Source organism: Doryrhamphus excisus, chromosome 18, assembly GCF_030265055.1.
Source record: "Doryrhamphus excisus isolate RoL2022-K1 chromosome 18, RoL_Dexc_1.0, whole genome shotgun sequence".
In the NCBI taxonomy this organism is placed as follows: domain Eukaryota; kingdom Metazoa; phylum Chordata; class Actinopteri; order Syngnathiformes; family Syngnathidae; genus Doryrhamphus; species Doryrhamphus excisus.
The window spans coordinates 2,419,596-2,445,886 of NC_080483.1; the positions used below are offsets into that span (position 1 = coordinate 2,419,596).

The 26,291-nt window shown below is 37.7% G+C and overlaps 2 protein-coding genes across 3 annotated transcripts; both read left to right on the forward strand.

Annotated features, from left to right (window-relative positions):
• The first annotated feature begins 2,913 nt into the window (after nt 1-2,913).
• LOC131106340 (MICOS complex subunit Mic10-like) lies at nt 2,914-9,675 on the forward strand. The gene is made up of 4 exons (XM_058055295.1): nt 2,914-3,036; nt 8,987-9,034; nt 9,106-9,215; nt 9,302-9,675. Exons 1-4 carry the CDS (start codon nt 2,976-2,978, stop codon nt 9,311-9,313), a joined length of 231 nt encoding a protein of 76 aa, XP_057911278.1. The 5' UTR covers nt 2,914-2,975; the 3' UTR covers nt 9,314-9,675.
• A 4,984-nt stretch (nt 9,676-14,659) lies between these two features.
• On the forward strand, nt 14,660-26,291 carry nbl1 (NBL1, DAN family BMP antagonist). Of its 2 annotated transcripts, none has more exons than XM_058055289.1 (4): nt 14,660-15,807; nt 22,514-22,697; nt 23,744-23,855; nt 25,735-26,291. In XM_058055289.1, exons 1-4 carry the CDS (start codon nt 15,756-15,758, stop codon nt 26,011-26,013), a joined length of 627 nt encoding a protein of 208 aa, XP_057911272.1. In that variant the 5' UTR covers nt 14,660-15,755; the 3' UTR covers nt 26,014-26,291. The 2 variants fall into 2 exon arrangements, with proteins under 2 accessions (XP_057911272.1, XP_057911274.1); XM_058055291.1 differs by lacking the exon at nt 14,660-15,807 and adding an exon at nt 18,846-19,162.

Here is a 26,291-nt window from a genome sequence, read left to right on the forward strand (position 1 = left end):
GGCGTGAAATAAGTACACATTGCTCTTTAACGCTACATTTGTGGCTAAATTTTAATCACATTATACACATATGCCAAATAAACCTGGGCACAATATTAACTCATCTCAATTAGAATATCATACAAAATGTATTTTATTTGAAGAGTTCATTTACATTTGCTACATTTACATTTAATTTGCTAGTTAGACACAAACAGGTAGTTTAGAACAGGGGTCTCAAACACGCGGCCCGCGGGCCAAATGCGGCCCACAGGACACTAGTTTCAGGCCCCCACCTTGATATGAAAGTTTAATGTTAGTGCGGCCCGCGCAAGTTTGATATGGATGCTGTATGGTATCATGTACCCAGAAAAAATTATTACTTTTAATTTACTTTTAGTTCATGTTAAAGGTTGAATAACTGTTAATAGTTATCCTCCCTATCCATGTGGAAGTGGTAAGTTTTTGGCTATTTAAGTTGAAAGGAAATAACTTGAAGGCTACCGTTTAGGTCGCTAGCTCTCTAGTTTGCGAGTTAGCATGTGTCCTGAAGACCCTGCAGTTGCGCAATATGTTGTAAATAAAAAGAGTATAAATGTGACTATAGTCGTGTTTTGTCATGTCTACAGGGCTCTAATAATGCTTTGTTCATTTTAATCTGGAAAAAAATAATTTGTCTACCCACCAACTATATGTGGTTTCTTAAGTTTTTATTATTTGCTGTTTTATTATTATTATTATTATTATTATATTTATTTAATACTGATTGATTGATTTTCTTTATTCTTGATTTGTTTATTTATGTATCATCTTATTTTGTGTAGAAAAATAAAAATTAAGATATTATAAAAATAAAAATTAAGATATTTGAGAACAGTGGAATGTTTTATCAGAGCTTTTATTGTGGAAAATCGGAACCAAAGCACTGAAAAAGTTTGTATATTTTTCTGTTTTTAATAAATGCGTTTTTTTTTTTTTTTTGAAAACCTGATGCGGCCCAGCCTTGCCCAGAACCTAGCTCCAGTGGCCCCCAGGTAAATTGAGTTTGAGACCCCTGGTTTAGAATATTGAACTTTGCGGCTCTGATACAATTGCAAGCAGTATTTGCAGTGGACGTCATCATTGACGTGATGTTTGCAAAATATGCACACAATTTCTGCGACACAAATATTGCCTTTTGTGTCCTCCGCCATCACACGCGTTAGTTAGCGTGGGAAGTGCCTTGAAGGCCTTCTGTTTTGTTTTGTTTGTAACACATTACTCCATGTGAATAACATGTTAGTGAGTTAATTATTGGTTAATGATATCTAAAAATCATATGGTGTCTAATCATCACAACTGTTATCACTGATGTTCCTGCAAGTTTTTATTTTCCACTATCCGTTGATTTTACATCGCAAAGTTGACTTTTCATGTTTGCATCTTCAGTAAGGAGGTTAGAAAAATATGTCAGATTTATTTATTTATTTGTAAAACACAGGAAAAATACAGCAAACTATTACAATGGGAGAGTGCTGGGAAAGAAAGGGTTTCCCGGGAAAAATGGCTAAGGTTGACGTTGTTATGGTTAAGACAGACTCAACAGCGCCTCTGCCTGTTGCACCTAAGTAGTGCATTTACCCTCTTTTGCGTTAATCAACAAAATTACACAATTCTGTTTTTTTACAAAAACATCATTTTATAATACTGTAGATATATTATGGCCAATCCGTCGATTCCTGTGCCCATCCGTAATAAGAGGAGTTTAAAAAATATTTGAATTAATTTTCTGGGTACCATTAGCTTGGTATCAAATATGTCAAATATTGTTTATTTAAATGTAGAATGTATAACTGTATAATGTATTATGAAGTTTATTGAAAAAAACAAAACCAAACAAAGTGTGCTCAAACCAATTCTTTTTTTTTTATTGGAACAGAAGACAAACAATGAACATACAAAGAGTATATACATACAAAAGTGGCAACAATTTCGAGTAAATTCCAGAATAAAGACAAAGCAGGCTATTGGCGGAGACAAAAGGGCCAAAGTAAAAGCAAACGATAAATAAAAGGCAAATAAAGTAGCAAAATACAAATAATAAGAGAAAAAATAAAGAATTAAAAAACATAAATAACTTAACTAGGGGTTTCCATTAGGTTCAAAACACTAATTGTCTAAATTATTTATACAAATTACTGTTTACACTGTATACTGTTCATATTTGATGTCATCTATTTATTATTTATTATTTATTATTTATTATTTATTATTTATTATTTATTATTTATTATTTATTATTTATTATTTATTATTTATTATTTATTATTTATTATTTATTATTTATTATTTATTATTTATTATTTATTATTTATTATTTATTATTTATCTATCTATCTAAATTTAAGATATTATTTATTATTTATTATTTATTATTTATTATTTATTATTTATTATTTATTATTTATTATTTATCTATATAAATTTAAGATATTATTTATTATTTATTATTTATCTATATAAATTAAAGATATTATTTATTATTTATTATTTATTATTTATCTATATAAATTTAAGATATTATTTATTATTTATTATTTATCTATATAAATTTAAGATATTATTTATTATTTATTATTTATTATTTATTATTTATTATTTATTATTTATTATTTATTATTTATTATTTATTATTTATTATTTATTATTTATTATTTATTATTTATTATTTATTATTTATTATTTATTATTATTTAAAAATCGGCATTTATGAATACAAAATGTCCCCAGAATAACGATCACATTCAATACATTTTCATGTTTTTCCTTTTTTTAAGTACCAAAAATAATAATTTAACTTAGAGTTCAGCTAAGTCTACAATGTTGTGAGAGACCAAGCAGCGTACATCTCTCCATAAAGGAAGGAACAACTGTTATCATCAATGCTGAAACGACGTCTAAGAAACGGGATTATCATCCTCTCGCGATACGTTGGAGAATCTCGAAGACCTGGAAACATGGCGGAGGAACACGGAAGAAAGTGGGACCGTTGCCTTGCAGACACCGCTGTGAAAACAGGTAAAGTTCACAATGACACAGTTAAATATGATATAATAATTCAGTGTTCCTATATAAGATACGTCATGGTTGAGCACAATGCTTTCATTAATGTGTTTTATCGGGACGAGAACATGACCACTAATGTATGTGTGTCGCCTTACTGAGGTCAAATGAATGGAAGTGTATTACTGATTAGCTTGCAACACCGTCTTATATGTTTTTTTAAAAAGATAAAAAGTCAAAATTAAAATTGAGAGCAAAATTCTATCTTATGCGCACATGAGTCACTTTTACTATCTTAATGGGGGGATTTTAAGTTTACGTACGGTGGCCGAGAAGTACAAAACATATGAACAAAAGGTAAATAAAGTAGCAAAATACATATAATAAGTGAAAAAATAAAGAATAAAAAAACATAAATAACTTAACTAGGGGTTTCCATTAGGTTCAAAACACTAATTGTGTCTGATAGTTCCACAGCTGGGCGGCACGGTGGTCTAGGGGTTAGCTCACAGACCTCACAGCTAGGAGACCCCGGTTCAATTCCACCCTCGGCCATCTCTGTGTGGAGTTTGCATGTTCTCCCCGTGCATGTGTGGGTTTTCTCCGGGTACTCCGGTTTCCTCCCACATTCCAAAAACATGCTAGGTTAATTAGCGACTCCGAATTGTCCATAGGTATGAATGTGAGTGTGAATGGTTGTTTGTCTATATGTGCCCTGTGATTGGCTGGCCACCAGTCCAGGGTGTACCCCGCCTCTCGCCCTAAGACAGCTGGGGTAGGCTCCAGCACCCCCTGCGACCCTCGTGAGGAAAAGCGGTAGAAAATGAATGAATGGTTTCATAATTATACCTTTTTGAGTGTTAAGTTGGTGTGTGATGAGTTTAGTGTTCTTTGTTAGAACACTAACACATTCCGTGCCGCCCTCTAGGGCTAGGTTAATTAGCGACTCCAAATTGTCCATAGGTATGAATGTGAGTGTGAATGGTTGTTTGTCTATATGTGCCATGTGATTGGCTGGCCACCAGTCCAGGGTGTACCCCGCCTCTCGCCCAAAGACAGCTGGGATAGGCTCCAGCACCCCCTGCGACCTTTGTGAGGATAAGCGGTAGAAAATGAATGAATTAATGAGTTCTCCTCCTTTTTTGTGTGGAAGTGGTAACTTTTTGGCTTCTTATTTTGTCTTTCCCCACCCACGGCCATCTCTGTGTGGAGTTTGCATGTTCTCCCCGTGCATGTGTGGGTTTTCTCCGGGTACTCCGGTTTCCTCCCACATTCCAAAAAAAACATGCTAGGTTAATTAGCGACTCCAAATTGTCCATAGGTATGAATGTGAGTGTGAATGGTTGTTTGTCTATATGTGCCCTGTGATTGGCTGGCCACCATTCCAGGGTGTACCCCGCCTCTCGCCCAAAGACAGCTGGGATAGGCTCCAGCACCACCCACGACCCTCGTGAGGAAAAATGAATGAATGGTATTTGCCTTGAGCTGGTTTCATAATTATACCTTTTGAGTGTTAAGTTGGTGTGTGATGAGTTTAGTGTTCTTTGTTAGAACACTAACACATTCCGTGCCGCCCTCTAGGGCTAGGTTAATTAGCGACTCCAAATTGTCCATAGGTATGAATGTGAGTGTGAATGGTTGTTTGTCTATATGTGCCCTGTGATTGGCTGGCCACCAGTCCAGGGTGTACCCCGCCTCACACCGAAGACAGCTGGGATAGGCTCCAGCACCACCCACGACCCTCGTGAGGAAAAGTGAATGAATGATATTTGCCTTGAGCTGGTTTCATAATTATACCTTTTTGAGTGTTAAGTTGGTGTGTGATGAGTTTAGTGAACACTAACACATTCCGTGCCGCCCTCTAGGGCTGGCCACCAGTCCAGGGTGTACCCCGCCTCACGCCCGAAGACAGCTGGGATAGGCTCCAGCACCCCCGCGACCCTCGTGAGGATAAGCGGTAGAAAATGAATGAATGTTTTTCAGTTCTTTTCACACTTGTATGAGAAACTGGACTGTATCGTTATTAATAAAGTCGTTTTCCGTGTAAATGGAGTCGGGCTAGCAATTGCGTTGCTTCCTGGAGGTTCCACTGTTTAAATTCATATAATGCAGAGGACTTTGGAATTGGCCCTCATGTCAGTCTGACATAAATATCCAAAGAATGATTCATCCGTTCTTCCTGGATGAGAAGTGCTTTTATAAACTCTTGGCCTGTGAAAGGTCTCCAGGTCGTATCGCATAGACGTCCCGTTGTTTAACAGTCTTACCCGTAAACGACGCAAAAATGAATCCCACGTAGCGGCGTGGCAAAGACGAGCTACAACGGAGAGGATCGTGAGGGCGATGCGGGGGGAGAACCGAAAGCGATCCAAGCTGAGACAAATGGAAAATGGCAAAACACTTAGACTGGCAGACAATCCACTTGACTCTGCGTGACGCCACCGTCGGCACAATAAAATGTGCTTCTCGCCGGGAGGAAAACATCTGCAGTCTTTGAGCTCCGTCTAGCAAACCGCCAGCTGTGCAGAAGTGCCTCCCGTGGCCGAAGCAGCCCTGCAGCATATGTTCCGCTGAAGGGTTAAAGCGTGCGTACGATGAACCGTATGTCGTTTGCTGAGCTGATTAACGGACGGCACCACCCGGCCACCATCTTTGTGAAAAGAAAACTCTAAATCAGGGGTCTCAAACATGCGGTCCGCGGGCCAAATGTGGCCCGCAGGACGCTAGTTTAGGCCCCCGCATTGATATGAAAGTTTAATTTAGATGCTGTATGGTATCATGTACCCAGAAAAAAATATTACGTTTGATTAATGTTCATGTTAAAGGTTAAATAACTGTTAATAGTTATCCTCCCTATCCGTGTGGAAGTGGTAAGTTTTTGGCTATTTAAGTTGAAAGGAAATAACTTGAAGGCTACCGATTAGGTCGCTAGCTCTCTAGTTTGCGAGTAAGCATGTGTCTCAAGACCAGCGGTCTCAAACACGCGGCCCGCGGGCCAAATATGGCCCGCAGGACACTAGTTTGAGGCCCCCGCATTGATATGAAAGTTTAATGTTAGCGGCCCACGCAAGTTTGATATGGATGCTGTATGGTATCATGTACCCAGAAAAAATTATTACGTTTGATTCATGTTCATGTTAAAGGTTAAATAACTGTTAATAGTTATCCTCCCTATCCGTGTGGAAGTGGTAAGTTTTTGGCTATTTAAGTTGAAAGGAAATAACTTGAAGGCTACCGTTTAGGTCGCTAGCTGTCACGTTTGTGAGTTAGCATGTGTCTCAAGACCCTGCAGTTGCGCAATATGTTGTAAATAAAAAGAGTATAAATGTGACTATAGTCGTGTTTTGTCATGTCTACAGGGCTCTAATAATGCTTTGGTAATTTTAATCTGAAAAAAAATAATTTGTCTAACCACTAACTATGTGTTTTTTTAAGTTTTTATTATTTGCCTTTTTATTATTATTATTATTATATTTATTTATTACTGATTGATTTTCTTTATTCTTAATTAATTAATTTATTTTTCATGTTATTTTGTGCAGAAAAATAAAAATTAAGATATTTGAGAACAGTGGAATGTTTTATCAGAGCTTTTCTTGTAGAAAATTGGAACCAAAGCACTGAAAAAATTTGTATATTTTTCTGTTTTTAATAAATGCGTTTTGGTTTTTTTTGGAAAACCTGATGCGGCCCAGCCTTGCCCAGACCGTAGCTCCAGTGGCCCCCAAGTAAATTGAGTTTGAGACCCCTGATCTAAATGTCTGATGATGGCTACTCTAGCAGTGCTTTGTGGTCACCGGTGGGCTTCTTGAGTGGAAACCATGTGATTACTGAATTGCGGGAATAAACAAATATCCCACAATCGGAGACGGCGAACCTGGCGAGGATTTTGATTCTTGCGGTTTGTAGATTTTCTCTTGCCGTACAAATCTTTTCATTGGACGACAATCTGATTCAAAAGGACATGTTGATGTGCTCTCATATTTTCCGACGAGTATTTCTCTGTTCCCTCCGATGAAAATCAGCGTTTGGCACAAGAGCAAAGCGAGAGCGAAACAAACATACAAAATAATTGTATAAAAGCGAATGCATATGGTTTAATGTCGATGTGGACTGATAATGAAGATGAGTTTCTAGTGTTTGACTTTTCAAAAGCTGTGTAATCGAAAACAGTCTGAGGGTTCTGGTTCAAGCACATCGGTCATGCTGCATAGCTCTCTGAATCCAATTAAGACTCAAGAGGGGCCCAAATGGCTCCTTTTATATGTTTTCTGTGCTGGCTGGGCTGCCATTGGGTGCGGCGTGGCCTGCAGCGAGGTGAAGCTCAGCGCACAAACACATTCCTCCTCAAGGTCCTCAACAGACGGAGACAATACAGGCGTCTGGGATTTTTGCCGCACTGATATCGACCTTTATTCCTTAGCTTACCTCCCTGCCCCCTTTGGCAATGGAAAAAAATGAAGGATGCGGGGCATCACTGTGGTAAAACCAATCCAAGCTATGTCAGTGTATGCCAGGGGTCTCAAACTCAATTTACTTGGGGGCCACTGGAGCTAGGGTCTGGGTGAGACTGGTTTTCAGGTTTTCCAAAAAAAAAAAAAAAAAGCATTTATTAAAAAAAAAAAAAATTAAAAAAACTTCCAATTTTCTACAATAAAAGCTCTGATAAAACATTCCACTGTTCTCAAATATCTTACTTTTTATTTTTCTACACAAAATAAGATGAAAAATAAATAAACAAAACAAGAATAAAGAAAATCAATCAGTAATAAATAAATATAATAATAATAATAAAACAGCAAATAATAAAAACTTAATAAACCACATATAGTTGGTGGGTAGACAAATTATTTTTTTCAGATTAAAATGAACAAAGCATTATTAGAGCCCTGTAGACATGACAAAACACGACTATAGTCACATTTATACTCTTTTTATTTACAACATATTGCGCAACTGCAGGGTCTTGAGACACATGCTAACTCGCAAACTAGACAGCTAGCGACCTAAACGGTAGCCTTCAAGTTATTTCCTTTAAACTTAAATAGCCAAAAACTTACCACTTCCACACGGATAGGGAGGATAACTATTAACAGTTATTTAACCTTTAACATGAACATGAATCAAACGTAATAATTTTTTTCTGGGTACATGATACCATACAGCATCTGTATCAAACTTGCGCGGGCCGCACTAACATTAAACTTTCATATCAAGGCGGGGGCCTCAAACTTGTGTCCTGATGAGCCAATTCAAGAAACAATACAAGCAGTTGATGTTTGCTAAATACAAGGATGAAGAGTCTTGAACCAGTCATGATGTGCTATATATATCACTATATTGACACTTACTATGGTACCCATTATGGCATTGGATGCTCATATCACCTTGTACTTCGGTACGTGGTACATTATTAAAAAAAAAAAAAAAACACCTTAAACTGTATTATAGAAAGCAGGAAGTGAACAAATGTAACAGTTAGTGATTATAAAAGTACCAGATGGAGGGGTAGGATTTAATAAGCTTTGCTTCTTCCTACTCCTTTTGGACATGTGGAACTGGGAACTGATTATGGGATGCATTCAATTGTAATCTGATGCATGTTCAAATGAAATAAAACCATTACCATTATCATTTTTCATGTTTAAATATTAGCCAAATGGGTCAGTTTATGTCGCCAAAAACATAACTTACACGACATTAAACAATGACACAATGACTTCCTGTTCAGTGCAAAATAAGCATCAAAACAAAAGGATGGATTCTATCACAGCAATTTACAAAATATACAGTAAACCTCGGATATATCGGACTCGGATATATTGGAAATTCGCTCACAACGCACAGATAAATATTTATTATATATATATTATATTTATTATATTATTATATTTAATATATTTATATTATTATTATTATTATTATTATTTTATATTATTATTAATATTTGTCATATTCTTTGCAGTGACCGGCCTCGGCGTGGGCATCGTTTTCTCCGTGGTTTTCTTCAAACGTAAGCCCCGGTCCCTCAGCAGCAGACTCTCCTTGTTTACCTCACCAATGAGTGTTTTGTTCTCCCCGCAGGACGCACGTGGCCCGTCTCGTTCGGCTCCGGTTTGGGTCTGGGCATGGCCTACTCCAACTGCCAGAATGACTTCAAGTCGCCGTATTCGATTCCCAGGCGCTTGTTGAAGGTGAGCGCGGGGCGGGGGGCCTGTGAGAGCGTTGCGGCGTCGCACACATGCACACCTCAGGCTACGTGATTTCTGTTTCCTCTCAGGACCAGCAGTGAAGGATTAACGAGGATGCGGATTCACCGCACAGGCATCTGTTTTCCCTTGTACCGCCATTTTGAGTCCAGCCCAGCTCAGGGCACTCGATGTATATTTAATAAAGCCACTGTCAAGTTCCCTTTGGTTTCATACAATCCCCACTTGAAGGGGATGAGCCATCTAACCACAGATGTAGGAAGCATATTCACTCAACGAATAAGCGGCTTGTCCTGTTTTGCATCTTTTATTTTCAGTTGCAAAAAAAAAAGAAAGAAAAAGGAACACATTTAAATTCTGTGCAAAGTCACAAATCCCATGCCTCACAAATTACTGCAATAGAGAATAAGCAAATTAAGCTTTAATATAATACCAGGTGGCGGCACGGTGGTCGAGTGGTTAGCGCGCAGACCTCACAGCTAGGAGGACCAGGGTTCGATTCCACCCTCGGCATATCTGTGTGGAGTTTGCATGTTCTCCCCGTGCATGCGTGGGTTTTCTCCGGGTACTCCGGTTTCCTCCCACATTCCAAAAACATTTTATTTCCTTTCAACTTAAATAGCCAAAAACTTACCACTTCCACACGGATAGGGAGGATAACTATTAACAGTTATTTAACCTTTAACATGAACATGAATCAAACGTAATAATTTTTTCTGGGTACATGATACCATACAGCATCCGTATCAAACTTGCGCGGGCCGCACTAACATTAAACTTTCATATCAAGGCGGGGGCCTCAAACTAGTGTCCTGCGGGCCACAGTTGTCCATAGGTATGAATGTGAGTGTGAATGGTTGTTTGTCTATATGTGCAATCTGTGATTGGCTGGCCACCAGTCCAGGGTGTACCCCGCCTTACGCCCGAAGACAGCTGGGATAGGCTCCAGCACCCCCTGCAACCCCCGTGAGGATAAGCGGTAGAAAATGAATGAATTAATGAGTTCCCCTCCTATTTTGTGTGGAAGTGGTAACTTTTTAGCTTCTTATTTTGTCTTTGCCCACCCTCGGCCATCTCTGTGTGGAGTTTGCATGTTCTCCCCGTGCATGCGTGGGTTTTCTCCGGGTACTCCGGTTTCCTCCCACATTCCAAAAACATGCTAGGTTAATTAGCGACTCCAAATTGTCCATAGGTATGAATGTGAGTGTGAATGGTTGTTTGTCTATATGTGCAATCTGTGATTGGCTGGCGACCAGTCCAGGGTGTACCCCGCCTCTCGCCCGAAGACAGCTGGGATAGGCTCCAGCACCCCCTGCAACCCCCGTGAGGATAAGCGGTAGAAAATGAATGAATTAATGAGTTCTCCTCCTATTTTGTGTGGAAGTGGTAACTTTTTAGCTTCTTATTTTGTCTTCGCCCACCCTCTGGCATCTCTGTATGGAGTTTGCATGTTCTCCCCGTGCATGCGTGGGTTTTCTCCGGGTACTCCGGTTTCCTCCCACATTCCAAAAACATGCTAGGTTAATTAGCGACTCCAAATTGTCCATAGCTATGAATGTGAGTGTGAATGGTTGTTTGTCTATATGTGCCCTGTGATTGGCTGGCCACCAGTCCAGGGTGTACCCCGCCTCTCGCCCGAAGACAGCTGGGATAGGCTCCAGCACCCTTGCGACCCTCGTGAGGATAAGCGGTAGAAAATGAATGAATTAATGAGTTCTCCTCCTATTTTGTGTGGAAGTGGTAACTTTTTAGCTTCTTATTTTGTCTTTGCCCACCCTCGGCCATCTCTGTGTGGAGTTTGCATGTTCTCCCCGTGCATGCGTGGGTTTTCTCCAGGTACTCCGGTTTCCTCCCACATTCCAAAAACATGCTAGGTTAATTAGCGACTCCAAATTGTCCATAGGTATGAATGTGAGTGTGAATGGTTGTTTGTCTATATGTGCAATCTGTGATTGGCTGGCCACCAGTCCAGGGTGTACCCCGCCTCTCGCCCGAAGACAGCTGGGATAGGCTCCAGCACCCCCGCGACCCTCGTGAGGAAAAGCGGTAGAAAATGAATGAATGAATGAATTTATGAAGTAATTCATTCAGAATTTACTGTAATATTTATCATAGTTGTTAACCTTAAATGTATTTAACATGATTTGTATTTACCATGAATTACTTACTGACTGTTTTAACAAGACACATGGATTTTTGAGGAGGACTCTCTATGTCTCTCTCAGAGCAATGCAACGTGGTTTGGGTGTGGGAGGTAATATTGTGTGTTAATGAGCTCAGAGACTTGAACTCCTGCTGCTTTGGAATGAAGGCCAGGTTCAGCATCTGCGGCCCTGTTGGAGAGTGGGAGGAGAAAGACTTTAGGAGAATATTAGGAAATAAAAGGAAAGAAAAATACTTGCTGAAACAAACACATCCAACTGCCTGAACATAAAGTAGAAAATAGGTCATTTTTTCACCTTTTTGTGACATTTCCACGTCATAAAAACTAAATATCTTCCTAATCTATATGCAGTAGCTTACATTTTGGTAAACACAATACAGTGGCATGCATGTTTTTCAGGTGAGCGTACAATATGGCGCACGTCCCGTCACTGTACGAGTTCAAGTGTGTTCTCAAAGCGCACCTATTACGCTTTTCCCACTTTTTTGACCTTTTAATTTTAATTTTACAACACAAATTTTAATTTTCACAAATTTCAATTCCCACATACTGAAATACTTTTGTATTTTAATTTTAATTTTACAACACAAATTTTAATTTTCACAAATTTCAATTTCCACATACTGAAATGCTTTCGTATTTTAATTTTAATTTTAATTTTAATTTTAATTTTAATTTTAATTTTAATTTTAATTTTAATTTTAATTTTAATTTTAATTTTAATTTTAATTTTAATTTTAATTTTAATTTTAATTTTAATTTTAATTTTAATTTTAATTTTAATTTTGTCACGTACCAAAGTAGGAGGTGATATGAGTGAAGACAGTAACTGTTACATTTGTTCACGTCCTGCTTTCCTATTTTAATTTTAATTTTAATTTTAATTTTGTCACGTACCGAAGTAGGAGGTGATATGAGTGAAGACAGTAACTGTTACATTTGTTCACTTCCTGCTTTCCTAATTTTAATTTTAATTTTAATTTTAATTTTAATTTTGTCACGTACCGAAGTAGGAGGTGATATGAGTGAAGACAGTAACTGTTACATTTGTTCACTTCCTGCTTTCCTAATTTTAATTTTAATTTTTAATTTTGTCACGTACCAAAGTAGGAGGTGATATGAGTGAAGACAGTAACTGTTACATTTGTTCACTTCCTGCTTTCCTAATTTTAATTTTAATTTTGTCACGTACCAAAGTAGGAGGCGATATGAGTGAAGACAGTAACTGTTACATTTGTTCACTTCCTGCTTTCCTATTTTAATTTTAATTTTAATTTTAATTTTAATTTTAATTTTGTCACGTACCGAAGTAGGAGGTGATATGAGTGAAGACAGTAACTGTTACATTTGTTCACTTCCTGCTTTCAATTTTAATTTTAATTTTAATTTTAATTTTAATTTTAATTTTGTTACGTACCGAAGTAGGAGGTGATATGAGTGAAGACAGTAACTGTTACATTTGTTCACTTCCTGCTTTCCAATTTTAATTTTAATTTTAATTTTAATTTTAATTTTAATTTTAATTTTAATTTTAATTTTAATTTTAATTTTAATTTTAATTTTAATTTTAATTTTAATTTTAATTTTAATTTTAATTTTAATTTTAATTTTAATTTAATTTTAATTTTAATTTTAATTTAATTTTAATTTTGTCACGTACCAAAGTAGGAGGTGATATGAGTGAAGATTGCTTTTATAGTTATCAGCCCATATTTCCACACAATAAGTGGGCTAATAAATTGACAATAAAAACACAAATACTGCGGATTTCAGAAAACAACAGATGGAATGATACAGCACTCTACAAGAAGCAATGAAGTCTGTGAAATTAAATAATTAAAACAAAAAAAAAAATCCCCTCCATCTGGTACTTTTACAATCAGTCCCGTCACTGTACGAGTTCAAGTGTGTTCTCAAAGCGGACCTATTACGCTTTTCCCACTTTTTTGACCTATCAATTCAGTGAAAATGTAATATTCTCATGTTAAACAATACCAAAGTTTCAAATAACGATCTTCGCGCATTTAGAAGTGAGCCTTGAAAGAAATTTGGAATGACTCAAAACACTCTGTTTCAGAGGGCGTTGCCAAAACTGTTACTCTGTGATGTCACAGAGGGCTGTCTGCCCAAGCTCTGCTTCTGTGTTTACATTTCTAGCAATGCCTCGTAAAAGGTTTTTGTTTGGGTGTAAGGGAAAGCCATATTTGCTTCCAATTCCTAAAGACGCCACCATCAGACACAAGAGGTTGGAGTTCCTGATTCCCGACTAGCAAAAGAAATGCTAAACATTGGACTGTTTAGTGAACATGGCCGCTACGCAGCTGGACCGATGCCTTTCCAGCGGTACTTGGTCATGTGGAAGCGTCAGAAGAGCCAGCAGTAAGTAACAGTTTATCAGTGTCCTAACTGTTTTTATTTAGTGGAAGTCATGGAGCAAAAGTCTGTGTAGCATTATAGAGTGTGCATACAAAGAGCGGGGTTTCTAATAGCATTTTCCCACCACAATTAGTAGCTCTACCAGAGTTATTTAAACATCCCAGCTGGGTACACCCTGGACTGGTGGCCAGCCAATCACAGGGCACATATAGACAAACAACCATTCACACTCACATTCATACCTATGGACAATTTGGAGTGGCTAATTAACCTAGCATGTTTTTGGAATGTGGGAGGAAAAAAGTTTTATATTATGAGAATACAATCCAAATGTTAGTAAAACAAGTCTTCCCTCGTTTAGCATAGTTAATTGGTTGCAGACCCGACCACGGTCAGTGAATTGTGCGCCTTTAAGTTTACAAGAAATCAATTCAAAGCTAACTGGTTAGCTTCCTAGCTCGTGCTCGTTTCCAGTCCCTGCAGTGTAAAAGTTGCAATGACACATGCTAACTCGCAAACTAGAGAGCTAGCGACCTAAACGGTAGCCTTCAAGTTATTTCCTTTCAACTTAAATAGCCAAAAACTTACCACTTCCACACGGATAGGGAGGATAACTATTAACCGTTATTTAACCTTTAACATGAACATGAATCAAACGTAATAATTTTTTCTGGGTACATGATACCATACAGCATCCATATCAAACTTGCGCGGGCCGCACTAACATTAAACTTTCATGTCGAGGCGGCGGCCTCAAACTAGTGTCCTGCGGGCCACATTTGGCCCGCAGGCCGTGTGTTTGAGACCCCTGGTCTTGAGACACATGCTAACTCGCAAACCAGAGAGCTAGCGACCTAATCGGTAGCCTTCAAGTTATTTCCTTTCAACTTAAATAGCCAAAAACTTACCACTTCCACACGGATAGGGAGGATAACTATTAACAGTTATTTAACCTTTAACATGAACATGAATCAAACTTTTTTCTGGGTACATGATACCATACAGCATCCATATCAAACTTGCGCGGGCCGCACTAACATTAAACTTTCATATCAAGGCGGGGGCCTCAAACTAGTGTCCTGCGGGCCACAGTTGGGCTGCATGTTTGAGACCCCTGGTCTTGAGACACATGCTAACTCGCAAACTAGAGCGCTAGCGACCTAAACGGTAGCCTTCAAGTTATTTCCTTTCAACTTAAATAGCCAAAAACTTACCACTTCCACACGGATAGGGAGGATAACTATTAACAGTTATTTAACCTTTAACATGAACATGAATCAAACGTAATAATTTTTTCTGGGTACATGATACCATACAGCATCCATATCAAACTTGCGCGGGCCGCACTAACATTAAACTTTCATATCAAGGCGGGGGTCTCAAACTAGTGTCCTGCGGGCCACAGTTGGCCTGTGGGCCGCGTGTTTTAGACCCCTGGTCTTAAAACACATGCTAACTCGCAAACTAGAGCGCTAGCGACCTAAACGGTAGCCTTCAAGTTATTTCCTTTCAACTTAAATAGCCAAAAACTTACCACTTCCACACGGATAGGGAGGATAACTATTAACAGTTATTTAACCTTTAACATGAACATTAATCAAACGTAATAATTTTTTCTGGGTACATGATACCATACAGCATCCATATCAAACATTAAACTTTCATATCAAGGCGAGGGCCTCAAACTAGTATCCTGTGGGCCACATTTGGCCCGCGGGCCGCGTGTTTGAGACCCCTGCATTAGAGTTTCCACATTTTCCATTGTTCAAACATTCCAAAAATTCCCAGTTTTACCTCACCATTAACGTAAACAGCATTTGTTCACATTTCTCAACCAATTTCTAACCACTGCAACTTAAATTTCACCTTTCTGGTCTTTTTTGCAAAGCATCCCACCCGAGGACGACATGGCTTGCTTCATCCTGTGTTAGCGTGGACATTCGTGGACATATGTTTAGCCCCCCTGGTGAAGCAGAATCCCTGGAATGCAGATGAAGGCCATTTCTGGGCTGAAACTGTGTCTCTTATTGCTAACAGGTGAGCGCAACACTTTTTTGCATGTCTGAGCAGACTTTCTGGTGTAAGGAGACATGACGGAGGACACGTTTGAGTTGGTTGACATTCCAGCTGACAAAAGAAGGTAGGGTTCCGAGGTCCTTGAATGGCAGAAGGTGAGCCTGTCGCTCATCCCCTGTTCATTATAAATACGTGTTTGCTAGTGAAACCGATAAGGTGGACCGCAGCCAGGCCCGACACCTGTGCAGCGCAAGAACTTGGTGACAAGTCAAGTCAAGGGAAGGTATAAAGCCAAGGTTTTTTTTTTTTTTTTTTTTTTTTTTTTTTTTTTGCACTGCATGAAGCGTCACCTTCCCGTCTAGTCATGCCCGTCTGGTCCGCCTCAAGACAGGATCTTCCTTTACCAACATAGCAATGCTCCGTAGGAAGCACTATTTCAACAACTTTTACTGCATCATGCTGAGAGACGTTATTAATATTTTGGTTACCAACAGAGCAAAATAATCGAGAAACGACTGTCAGCGGGATGCGGTGCAGTTTTACAACCACAACAAAAAGGATATTGTGGATTTATTATAACAGATCATTTTATGCTGTTCTTGTACGGAATCAAAAGACCGCTATGAGTGAATGATGAGGTCAACTCATTTGAAAAAACAAAATACACAAAAACCGAGGCAATTTTCCTCATAGGAAATAATAATAATAATGAAATAATAATAATAAAATAATATTTAAAATATTTTAAAATATTTTAAAAATTTTTAAATATTTAACTTTAAATATTTTAAAATATTTTAAAATATTTTAAAATATTTTAAAAATATTTTAAAATATTTTAAAAATATTTAAAAATATTTTAAATATTTTATTAAAAATAATAATAAAAATAAAATAATAATAAAAAATAACGGAAATATAATTCATTCGTTCCAGACACCCAAGTTAACAAATAAACACTTTTTAGTATTACAGTTGTCTCTTGTTTGCAGCGGTTAATCGGTTCCAGACGCCACTGTGTTAAACGAATATTCATTCATTCATTCATTTTCTACCGCTTATCCTCACAAGGGTCGCGGGGGTGCTGGAGCCTATCCCAGTTGTCTTCATACACCCTGGACTGGTCGCCAGCCAATCACAGAGCACATATTGACAAACAACCATTCACACTCACATTCATACCTATGGACAATTTGGAGTCGCTAATTAACCTAGCATGTTTTTTGAATGTGGGAGGAAACCGGAGTACCCGGAGAAAACATGCTAGAGAGAACATGCTAACTCCACACAGAGATGACCGAGGGTGGAATTGAACTCAGGTCTCCTAGCTGTGAAGCCTGTGTGCTAACCACCCGGCCGCTGTGCAGCCCTGGTTCAGTATATTTTTCATCAAAATAGTAGTCATGCCAAAATGTTGTGTTGCTGCTGGATGTTCACAGTATCCGAGTGATACTGTCGTGGGGGTGCTGGAGCCTATCCCAGCTGTCTTGGGGCGAGAGGCGGGGTACACCCTGGACTGGTGGCCAGCCAATCACAGGGCACATATAGACAAACAACCATTCACACTCACATTCATACCTATGGACAATTTGGAGTGGCTAATTAACCTAGCATGTTTTTGGAATGTGGGAGGAAACCGGAGTACCCCGAGAAAACCCACGCATGCACGGGGAGAACAACTCCACACAGAGATGGCCGAGTTTGGAATTGAACCCTGGTCTCCAAGCTGTGAGGTCTGCGCGCTAACCACTCAACCGCCGTGCCGCCCGTTAAACGAATATGTTATGCTCATTTTTCCGCCCTTTTGTATTGACTTGTGTGCTCCTGTATAGAGCAGCTACACATGACAACCAGCACATAAAGCTTAAAGACATAAAGGCAGCTGGGATAGGCTCCAGCACCCCCACGACAGTATCACTCGGATACTGTGAACATCCAGCAGCAACACAACATTTTGTCATGACTACTATTTTGATGAAAAATATACTGAACCAGGGCTGCACAGTGTACGGGTGGTTAGCACACAGGCTTCACAGCTAGGAGACCCGGGTTCGATTCCACCCTCGGCCATCTCTGTGTGGAGTTTCCATGTTCTCCCCGTGCATGCTTGGGTTTTCTCCGGGTACTCCGGTTTCCTCCCACATTCCAAAAACATGCTAGGTTAATTAGCGATTCCAAATTGTCCATAGGTATGAATGTGAGTGTGAATGGTTGTTTGTCTATATGTGCCCTGTGATTGGCTGGGGACCAATCCAGGGTGTACCCCGCCTCTTGTTCTAAGACAGCTGGGATAGGCTCCAGCACCCCCACGACAGTATCATTTGGATATTGTGAACATCCAGCAGCAACACAACATTTTGGCAAGACTACTATTTTGATGAAAAATATACTGAACCAGGACTGCACAGTGTACGGGTGGTTAGCACACAGGCTTCACAGCTGGGAGACCCGAGTTCGATTCCACCCTTGGCCATATCTGTGTGGAGTTTCCATGTTCTCCCCGTGCATGCGTGGGTTTTCTCCGGGTACTCCGGTTTCCTCCCACATTCCAAAAACATGCTAGGTTAATTGGCGACTCCAAATTGTCCATAGGTATGAATGTGAGTGTGAATGGTTGTTTGTCTATATGTGCCCTGTGATTGGCTGGCCACCAGTCCAGGGTGTATGAGGACACCTGGGATAGGCTCCAGCACCCCCACGACCCTCGTGAGGATAAGTGGTAGAAAATGAATGAATGAATATAACTTTTTCTCCAACCTCCTTTTCAACCCCTTTTTGTTTATTTTCCATATTAATAATTTCTATTAATAATTTCTATTAATATTATGATTATATTTATTGTTGTAACATTCAATAAATTTTCTTAAGTTCTACTTTTAGAATGTGCCAATGGTCAGTAGAAAAAAAAACGCCGGCGCTAACTGGTCCCTGGGCCGCACTTTGGACACCACTGCCATCCGTGGCGCACGTGTGTGTAAAAACCCCCAAAAAGTGTGACTAATCTGGGGTTTTTTTTTGAGGGGGGGCATTTTCCAAAGTGGACATCCCAGCCTGGTGCCCAGCAGGGTGCCAGGCTGGGATGTGAGGTTTTTACAAGCTTGGAAAGTGAAAGAAAGGACGGAGCAAAGAAGGGGAGGGACGACGCTCCGTCCTGATGGAGGTTCTCCGTGAAGAGCTCCTCATCCTCCTCCTTCCTCGCCCGGGCTGGGTGATGATGTGACCGCTCAATGGCACGGCAGCCTCGCGTGGACCACGACGGATCAGGAAACGGTCCTTGTTTTTGCTTTTGAACGCGTCGGAACCGTCCAACTTCTTTTTTTTTTTTTTTTTTTTTCAAATTGGGAATACAAGTGTCAAGTTTGGTGGCGCAGCAACGGTAATCTTTTATTCCTTTTAAGTAACGATCTACCTCACTTATCGTATCACTTTGAAGGTATTCTCCGATTAGCATATTCGAATAGCACTAGCAAGAAACCTTCTAATTCGTGTCTTTCTATTTGTTTATTATTAGTATAATCTTACTACGCTAATGTTACGCTATGAAACTTGACGCTTAAAGCAACAGAAGAATCCCCAAAAGTAAACCTTAAACCAAACTTCCTCGAAACATTCTGGAGTTTAAACCTTCCCCATGCTAGTGACTTCCTGTAGGGGAATGGGTGTCCAAAGTGTGGCCCCCGAGGGAGATTTCTAACGCGCTGTTATTTTGGAGTGTCTCACAGCATTGTTAGAAAAAATAAACGGTTTTCAAAGTGCGGCACGGTGACCCTCCCCTATGAGAATATAATAATAATAGTTTGGACACATTTTCTGGAGCACCCAAAATATGGATTGGGGCCACCCAGAAGGAAAATTGTGTTAAAATCCCCAAAATGTAGTTGTAGTATAAAGTACTACTGGTTCAGTTCTCGCTTCTTTGTAATATTTCAGAAATTAATGCATAAATAATGGCTGTTTGGTCGTCGACTACGGTTTTATTATTAGTCAAAACATGGAAATACAAGTGATATGTAGTATTCCGGTCACTAGGGGGCAGTAACGGTACAAAATATTAACACATTACATTACCTTAACACTGCATGAAGTCACAAAGTCAGCCATGGCATGTTCCACATTATAGACTGAAAAGCTTCTCCTCCTATTCTGTGTGGAAGTGGTAATTTTTTCAATTCTTAAATGTAAGGGGAACTGCACTTTTTTGTCATTTTGCCCATCATTCACAATACTTATGCTAGCCATGAGCACACAAGATGTAACAATAGCTACAAAGTGGCATTGGAGCGTAAAGGTAACTATGGGGGTGTTATTTCATGTTTACAAGGCTCTAATAATGTTTGAAAAAATATTTAGAAAGTTCTAAACAGGTTTTTAATGCTGTAACTGAACATTTTCCTGACAACTGTCATACTAAAGTATTTATTTGTTAATATTTCGGGGGGAGTGGGGGGGGGGGGGTCTGGAACGGACAGAATGGAATGGAAAATTGCTTGTTGAAATTTGTTTTGGTTTTCTTGGAAGAAAATGGTGGATACTAACAAAAATTAAACATGCAGGCTTTTTTTTCTATTGTAGATATTGAACTGATAGCTTTAGCACAACGGTGTCCAAACTGTGACCCCGGGGGTTATACATGCCCCACAGCTTGATTTTTAATAGACCCGCACACTTTAACAGTACTAATGAAGATTAGGGGCAAAAAATGTGTTAAAATTAATGCGGAAAAAGTTAAGAGAAACAAAAAAATGGCCACCATATTGGGGAAAAAGGACACCCCTTATCTAAAGTGTTAGGTCTGTTTTGCTTTTTCTGTGGCTTTTTGGGGCGCTACTGCAGAGGGGCACCACCGTTGATGACAAGGTGATGACGATATCGAAGTCTTAATTTGTATAGTTACATGTCATTTTACTATTTTACAAAAAAACATGAAAGCAAAACAAATATGTCTACAAATACTAATTCAAGAAGGCTTCTTGTTAAAAAAGAGTGCTCCAAAAATGTCCAAAAATACCTGAAAAAAGTTGTTAAAATTGTTGTTGAAATTACAACATTTATTTTGTTTGGTTTGTGTCTCATCATGTTATGACTTTTAAAAAACAACATATTTTTTTGTTAATACATCGACTCTAAGCTAGCAAATCTTCAAATTTAATTATCCAAAAATCGTAGCCTTTTTCTTATTTTTCTTTTTTTATATTGTCTTTTCTCTATTTTCTTCTTGTAATATTATGACCCTACGTCATTGTTGTACTACTATAACTTTTCCCCAACTTAATTTCCTAAAATTACAACTTTACTTAGTTTTGTTTCCCATCATATTCGACTTAATTTTTTTTAGTCTTATTTTTAACATCTTTTTTTCTTTTAGTATTTGACGTTTATGGTAGCAAAATGATATATTTTCCTAAGTAAATTATCATAAAATTGGAACTACTACCTTGTTAGAATATATATTTTTTTCTTTTTATATTTTGACTTTATTCCTGTGAAATTGCAGCTGTTTTTTTGTCAATTTCTGCAGTTTTTTCCCTCTAATTTCCATTTTTTTTAAGTTTCTTCTTATAATATTATGAACTTACTCCCATAATAGTTTGATTTTTAATTCTTATAATATATTGTTATTTCCCCAACTAAATTTTCTAAAATTTACTTTGTTTTGTTTCCCTTCATTCATTCATTCATTTTCTACCGCTTATCCTCACGAGGGTTGCGGGGGGTGCTTAACTTAACTTAGCTTAATTTTTGTAATTATTTTTAACATTTTTTTCTTTTGTATTTTAACTTAATGCAAGTAAAATGACATTTTCCTTGTAATATTATGAATACATTATCATAAAATTTTAACTTTTTTCTTGTTAGAATATAGCTTTTTAAATATATATTTTGCCTTGATTCCCGTAAAATTTTTCTTCAATTTTTTTCCAGTTATTTTCTACCTATTTATTTTCTATTTCAGTTTTCTTCTTGTAAATTCTCTTTTCATAATAGTATGCCATATGTCATTTCCATAATAAAGTATTTTGACTTCATTCTTGTAATATTCAAATTTTCCTAAAATTTCAACTTTCTCATCATATTACATCATATTATTTTTGTTTTATTATGATTTATTTTTTTATTTTTAGTATTATTTTGAACATGTTTTTTCCTTAATATTTTAACTTTATGCTAGTAAAATGACATTTTTAAAATGTAAACATGTTTCTTGTTAGTTTTTATATTTTGACTTTATCCTTGTAAAATTGCAGCTGTTTTTGTCAATTTTTCATAAATTTCATTTTCCGTTAGATTACGATTTTTTTTCTTAATATTTTGATCTTATTTCAATAATATTCTGACTTAAATCTGGTAAAATTCTAACTTGATTTTGTGTTGTTTTTTTAAAAAGTCTTTATTTTTGTCAATTTTTCATAAATTTCATTTTCCGTTAGATTACGATTTTTTTTCTTAATATTTTGATCTTATTTCAATAATATTTTGACTTAAATCTGGTAAAATTCTAACTTGATTTTGTGTTGTTTTTTAAAAAGTCTTTATTTTTTGCTGCTAAATTGATATGATTTTTTGAAAAAAAAATGCAATTTCCTTGTTAGATTCCTTAATATTTTCACATTATTCTTGTTTTGCAATTGCTGTTTTTTTTTTTATTCCAAAAGTTTTTTGGGGGGGGGGCATGTTTGAGCAGACCAGCTGACCGGCTTGTGTTGTTGGTTGTTGTGGCCCCTTTAAGGTGCAGTCATGTGGCAGAGCTTCCCAATTTGCTGCGCCCTGTTTGGATTGTACGCAGCGGCGGCGCCGCCCGCTCACATCAACCGCCTGGCGCTGTTCCCCGACAAGAGCGCCTGGTGCGAGGCCAAGAACATCACGCAGATAGTCGGGCACACGGGATGTCAGCCTCGCTCCATTCAAAACAGGTCGGAATGAATCCCATCTCTCCAGGCGTCTCTAACTCGTTCCAGTCAAAAGTGTCGACCGGCCATTTTTAATGTGTTGTGCATTTAGCACGTGGATTTTTATGAGAACATATCAGGAAAAGTGCAGTATCATCTCCACATAATATAACTGTAATAAAACAAAACAAAAATGAAACTTACTTATACATAAATATATTTTTGACAGCGTAGTGCAGTCCTAAATCCGTGACTGTTGCCGGAAACGACGACAGCCACATTTACGTTCTTCTTCGTCTCTCCTTTTTAATTGTGAATTACGAGCACGAGCGTTAGTCCCTCCTCTTCCGCTACAGAGCCAAGAGGTTGACCAATGAGGACGGTGAGTGTCAGTCACTACACATCCGGGTACGTTTTGCCGCGCATTTAAGTTTGTGTACGGAAGTATGCCGTTTGAAACTCAGCTAAGGTATCGCCACGACAACTATATAATAATATAATTCCACCAGTGCATGTTTGTAATACTTAAATGTTTTAGAACATCAAGAAATTGAAATATTACTTAATGACTAGACACAAAATTCAATGTTTAAATGAAACGTTTTATTATTAAGGTAGAAAAGCAATCCAAACATACATAGCCCTGTGATCTCGTAGTACTATCATTTTATTCTCATAATATTTTGCCTTCATTCCCACAATATTATACTTTTTGTTACAACCTAATTTTCATAACATTCTCATAAATGTTTTATTTTCTATTGTAATATAATAATAATGTAGTAATATTTTCCCCAACCTAATTTTCCTACAATTCAACTGTATTGTTTTTATAACAATATTAGGAATTGTTCAAAATACAATTACATTCACATTAATAATGCATTTTAATAATATAATACAAAATTATCAAATAAACCAATGAATTATTGTAAAACAAATTTTTGTTTGTATTGGGAATAGAATGAAACACATCTATTGTGATTAATTAAATAAATGCATACAGTAAATATGCTTATTGTTATGACTCCAGAAATGTCCGAAATGAGTGTCCCGTGTCCTCCTTGCAGAGCATGTCTGGGCCAGTGTTTCAGCTACAGCGTCCCCAACACGTTCCCACAGTCCACCGAGTCTCTGGTGCACTGCGACTCCTGCATGCCCGCCCAGACCCAGTGGGAAGTGGTAAGAGTTATTGCTGGTTCAAAGTGGGCTCCCAGAGCCAGCATTCCACATCCCAGACATGAAAGGTGGCGAGCGTGTTTATTGCTCCAACACACACACAAAAAAAAAAAAAAAAACGCTTGGCACGGATTTGAATAGGTGGGCGCGTCGGTTCCTGAGAACTTGCGGTGACGGCTAGGCTGCCAGGTGAGGTCACCTGGCGTTTGTGTGGAAAACAGCGGTTACCTGACAGATTAGTCACGGCGCTGCTTGTGTGTGTGTGTGTGTGTGTGTGTGTTAGAGATGGAGGATCCAAGCTCAACTCCCTTTTAATTAGCTTCAAATGGAAGTTTATGTTGGTGGTTGTGATTATTGTTGCATGAGTTTAACTGGGCCTGGAAATAACAGCGGGTTCTCATGAAAGAGGATCCGAGTCGGGGCTGCGGGGTCTTGATGAAACTGCTGAATGATCGCTTTCAATGCAAACAGCGAAGGGGACGTTGTGTGAGGTCTGGCGTTCCCGCCGCTTAGCTTGGGCAACAGCTCAGATTGGATGGGAATTTATGTGCTTTTATCATTTGGACCATGTCCTGGGGAAAGGAAGTCCCAGCCAATAGGACGATATGAGCAACACAGCTCTCATATATTATATATATATATATATATATATCTTTGGGGAAAAAATTCGTAATATTATGATTTCATTCCCATAATATTTGGCTTTATTTCCATAACATCATAACTTTTTCCTCAACCTGTTTTTTTCTATTTTTGCCCTTGTATTTTTTTTTACTTCCAAATAGTTCAGCTTTTTTCATAAAATGAATTTTCTTAATATTATGACTTTATTCTCATAATATTTAGGCTTTATTCCCTTAATTTTATAACTGTTCACTGCAATCTATATTATTTTTTTAAATGTAATTTTCTGTTGATTAGTCTTCCAAATATTTCAGTTTTTTTGGAAAATGTATTTTCTTAATATTATGACTTTATTCTCATAATATTTAAGCTTTATTCCCTTAATACTATAACTGTAAACTGTATAACTGCAATCTAAATTTCCCCAAATTATTTTTTAAATGTAATTTTCTGTTGATTTGTCTTCCAAATATTTCATTTTTTTGGGGGGGGGTGTATTTTCTTAATATTATGATTTTATTCTCATAATATTTAGGCTTTGTACCCTTAATATTATAACTGTTCACTGCAATCTAAATTTCCCCAAATTATTTTTTAATGTCATTTTCTGTTGATTTGTTTTCCAAATATTTCAGTTTTTTTGGAAAATGTATTTTCTTAATATTAGGACTTTATTCTTGTAATATTTAGGCTTTATTCCCTTAATATTATAACTGTTCACTGCAATCTAAATTTCCCCAAATTATTTTTTATGTAATTTTCTGTTAATTTGTCTTCCAAATATTTCAGTTTTTTTTGGAAAATGTATTTTCTTAATATTATGACTTTATTCTCACAATATTTAGGCTTTATTACCTTAATATTATAACTGTTCACTGCAATCTAAATTTCCCCAAATTATTTTTTAATGTAATTTTCTGTTGATTTGTCTTCCAAATATTTCATTTTTTGGGGGGGGGGAATGTATTTTCTTAATATTATGATTTTATTCTCATAATATTTAGGCTTTATTCCCTTAAAATTATAACGGTTCACTGCAATCTAAATTTCCCCAAATTATTTTTTAATGTAATTTTCTGTTGATTTGTCTTCCAAATATTTCAGTTTTTTTGGAAAATGTATTTTCTTAATATTATGATTTTATTCTCATAATATTTAGGCTTTATTCCCTTAATATTATAACTGTTCACTGCAATCTAAATTTCCCCAAATTATTTTTTATGTAATTTTCTATTGATATGTCTTCTGCCAACTACAGGTGACTCTGGACTGCCCGGGTAATAACGAGACTCCCCGCGTGGACAAGCTGGTGGAGAGGATCTTCCACTGCAGCTGCCAGTCCTGCAGTAAAGAAGGCGTCCAGGAGGGGGCGACGATGCAGCTCTATCCCACAGACAACAGCCTGGAGCCTCCATCTTTACCCGACGCGCTCATTGAGGCTCATTCTCGCCCACCTCCACCCAGTGCAGATAGCCACCCCAAGCACGCTCACGCCGGGCGTCACCACCCGCTTCCACACACATCCGACGGAGGGTAGGTCCCCTGAATCCGCCCCCCCCCACCCCCCACCCCACCAGGCACTCTCCTTGCTATTTGTGTAGTGTTGCAGAAGCACTTTGACTATATGGTTTCACGTGTGTGTTTAAATCTTTTTTTCTGGAGTGAAACGGCGTTGTTAATAACAAGACACCAGCCTATAAATGCACTGCTTTGTCTTTGTTTGCATGCGTATCCACCAAATGCCACTCTGGTCTGTTCATAAACTGGTCACATTATTTTTAATCCGCAATAAATTCAGTTCTTACCATAACTTCA

Bases quoted from the DNA above. Each gene is read 5' to 3' on its own strand.
- nbl1 (XM_058055289.1), top strand. From the start codon at position 15,756: ATGCAGATGAAGGCCATTTCTGGGCTGAAACTGTGTCTCTTATTGCTA. The intron at 15,808-22,513 runs GTGAGCGCAACA...GGCCCCTTTAAG, and splicing joins GTGTCTCTTATTGCTAACAG to GTGCAGTCATGTGGCAGAGC. The intron at 22,698-23,743 runs GTCGGAATGAAT...TCCTCCTTGCAG, and splicing joins CCTCGCTCCATTCAAAACAG to AGCATGTCTGGGCCAGTGTT.
- LOC131106340 (XM_058055295.1), top strand. From the start codon at position 2,976: ATGGCGGAGGAACACGGAAGAAAGTGGGACCGTTGCCTTGCAGACACC. The intron at 3,037-8,986 runs GTAAAGTTCACA...TATTCTTTGCAG, and splicing joins AGACACCGCTGTGAAAACAG to TGACCGGCCTCGGCGTGGGC. The intron at 9,035-9,105 runs GTAAGCCCCGGT...TTCTCCCCGCAG, and splicing joins CTCCGTGGTTTTCTTCAAAC to GACGCACGTGGCCCGTCTCG.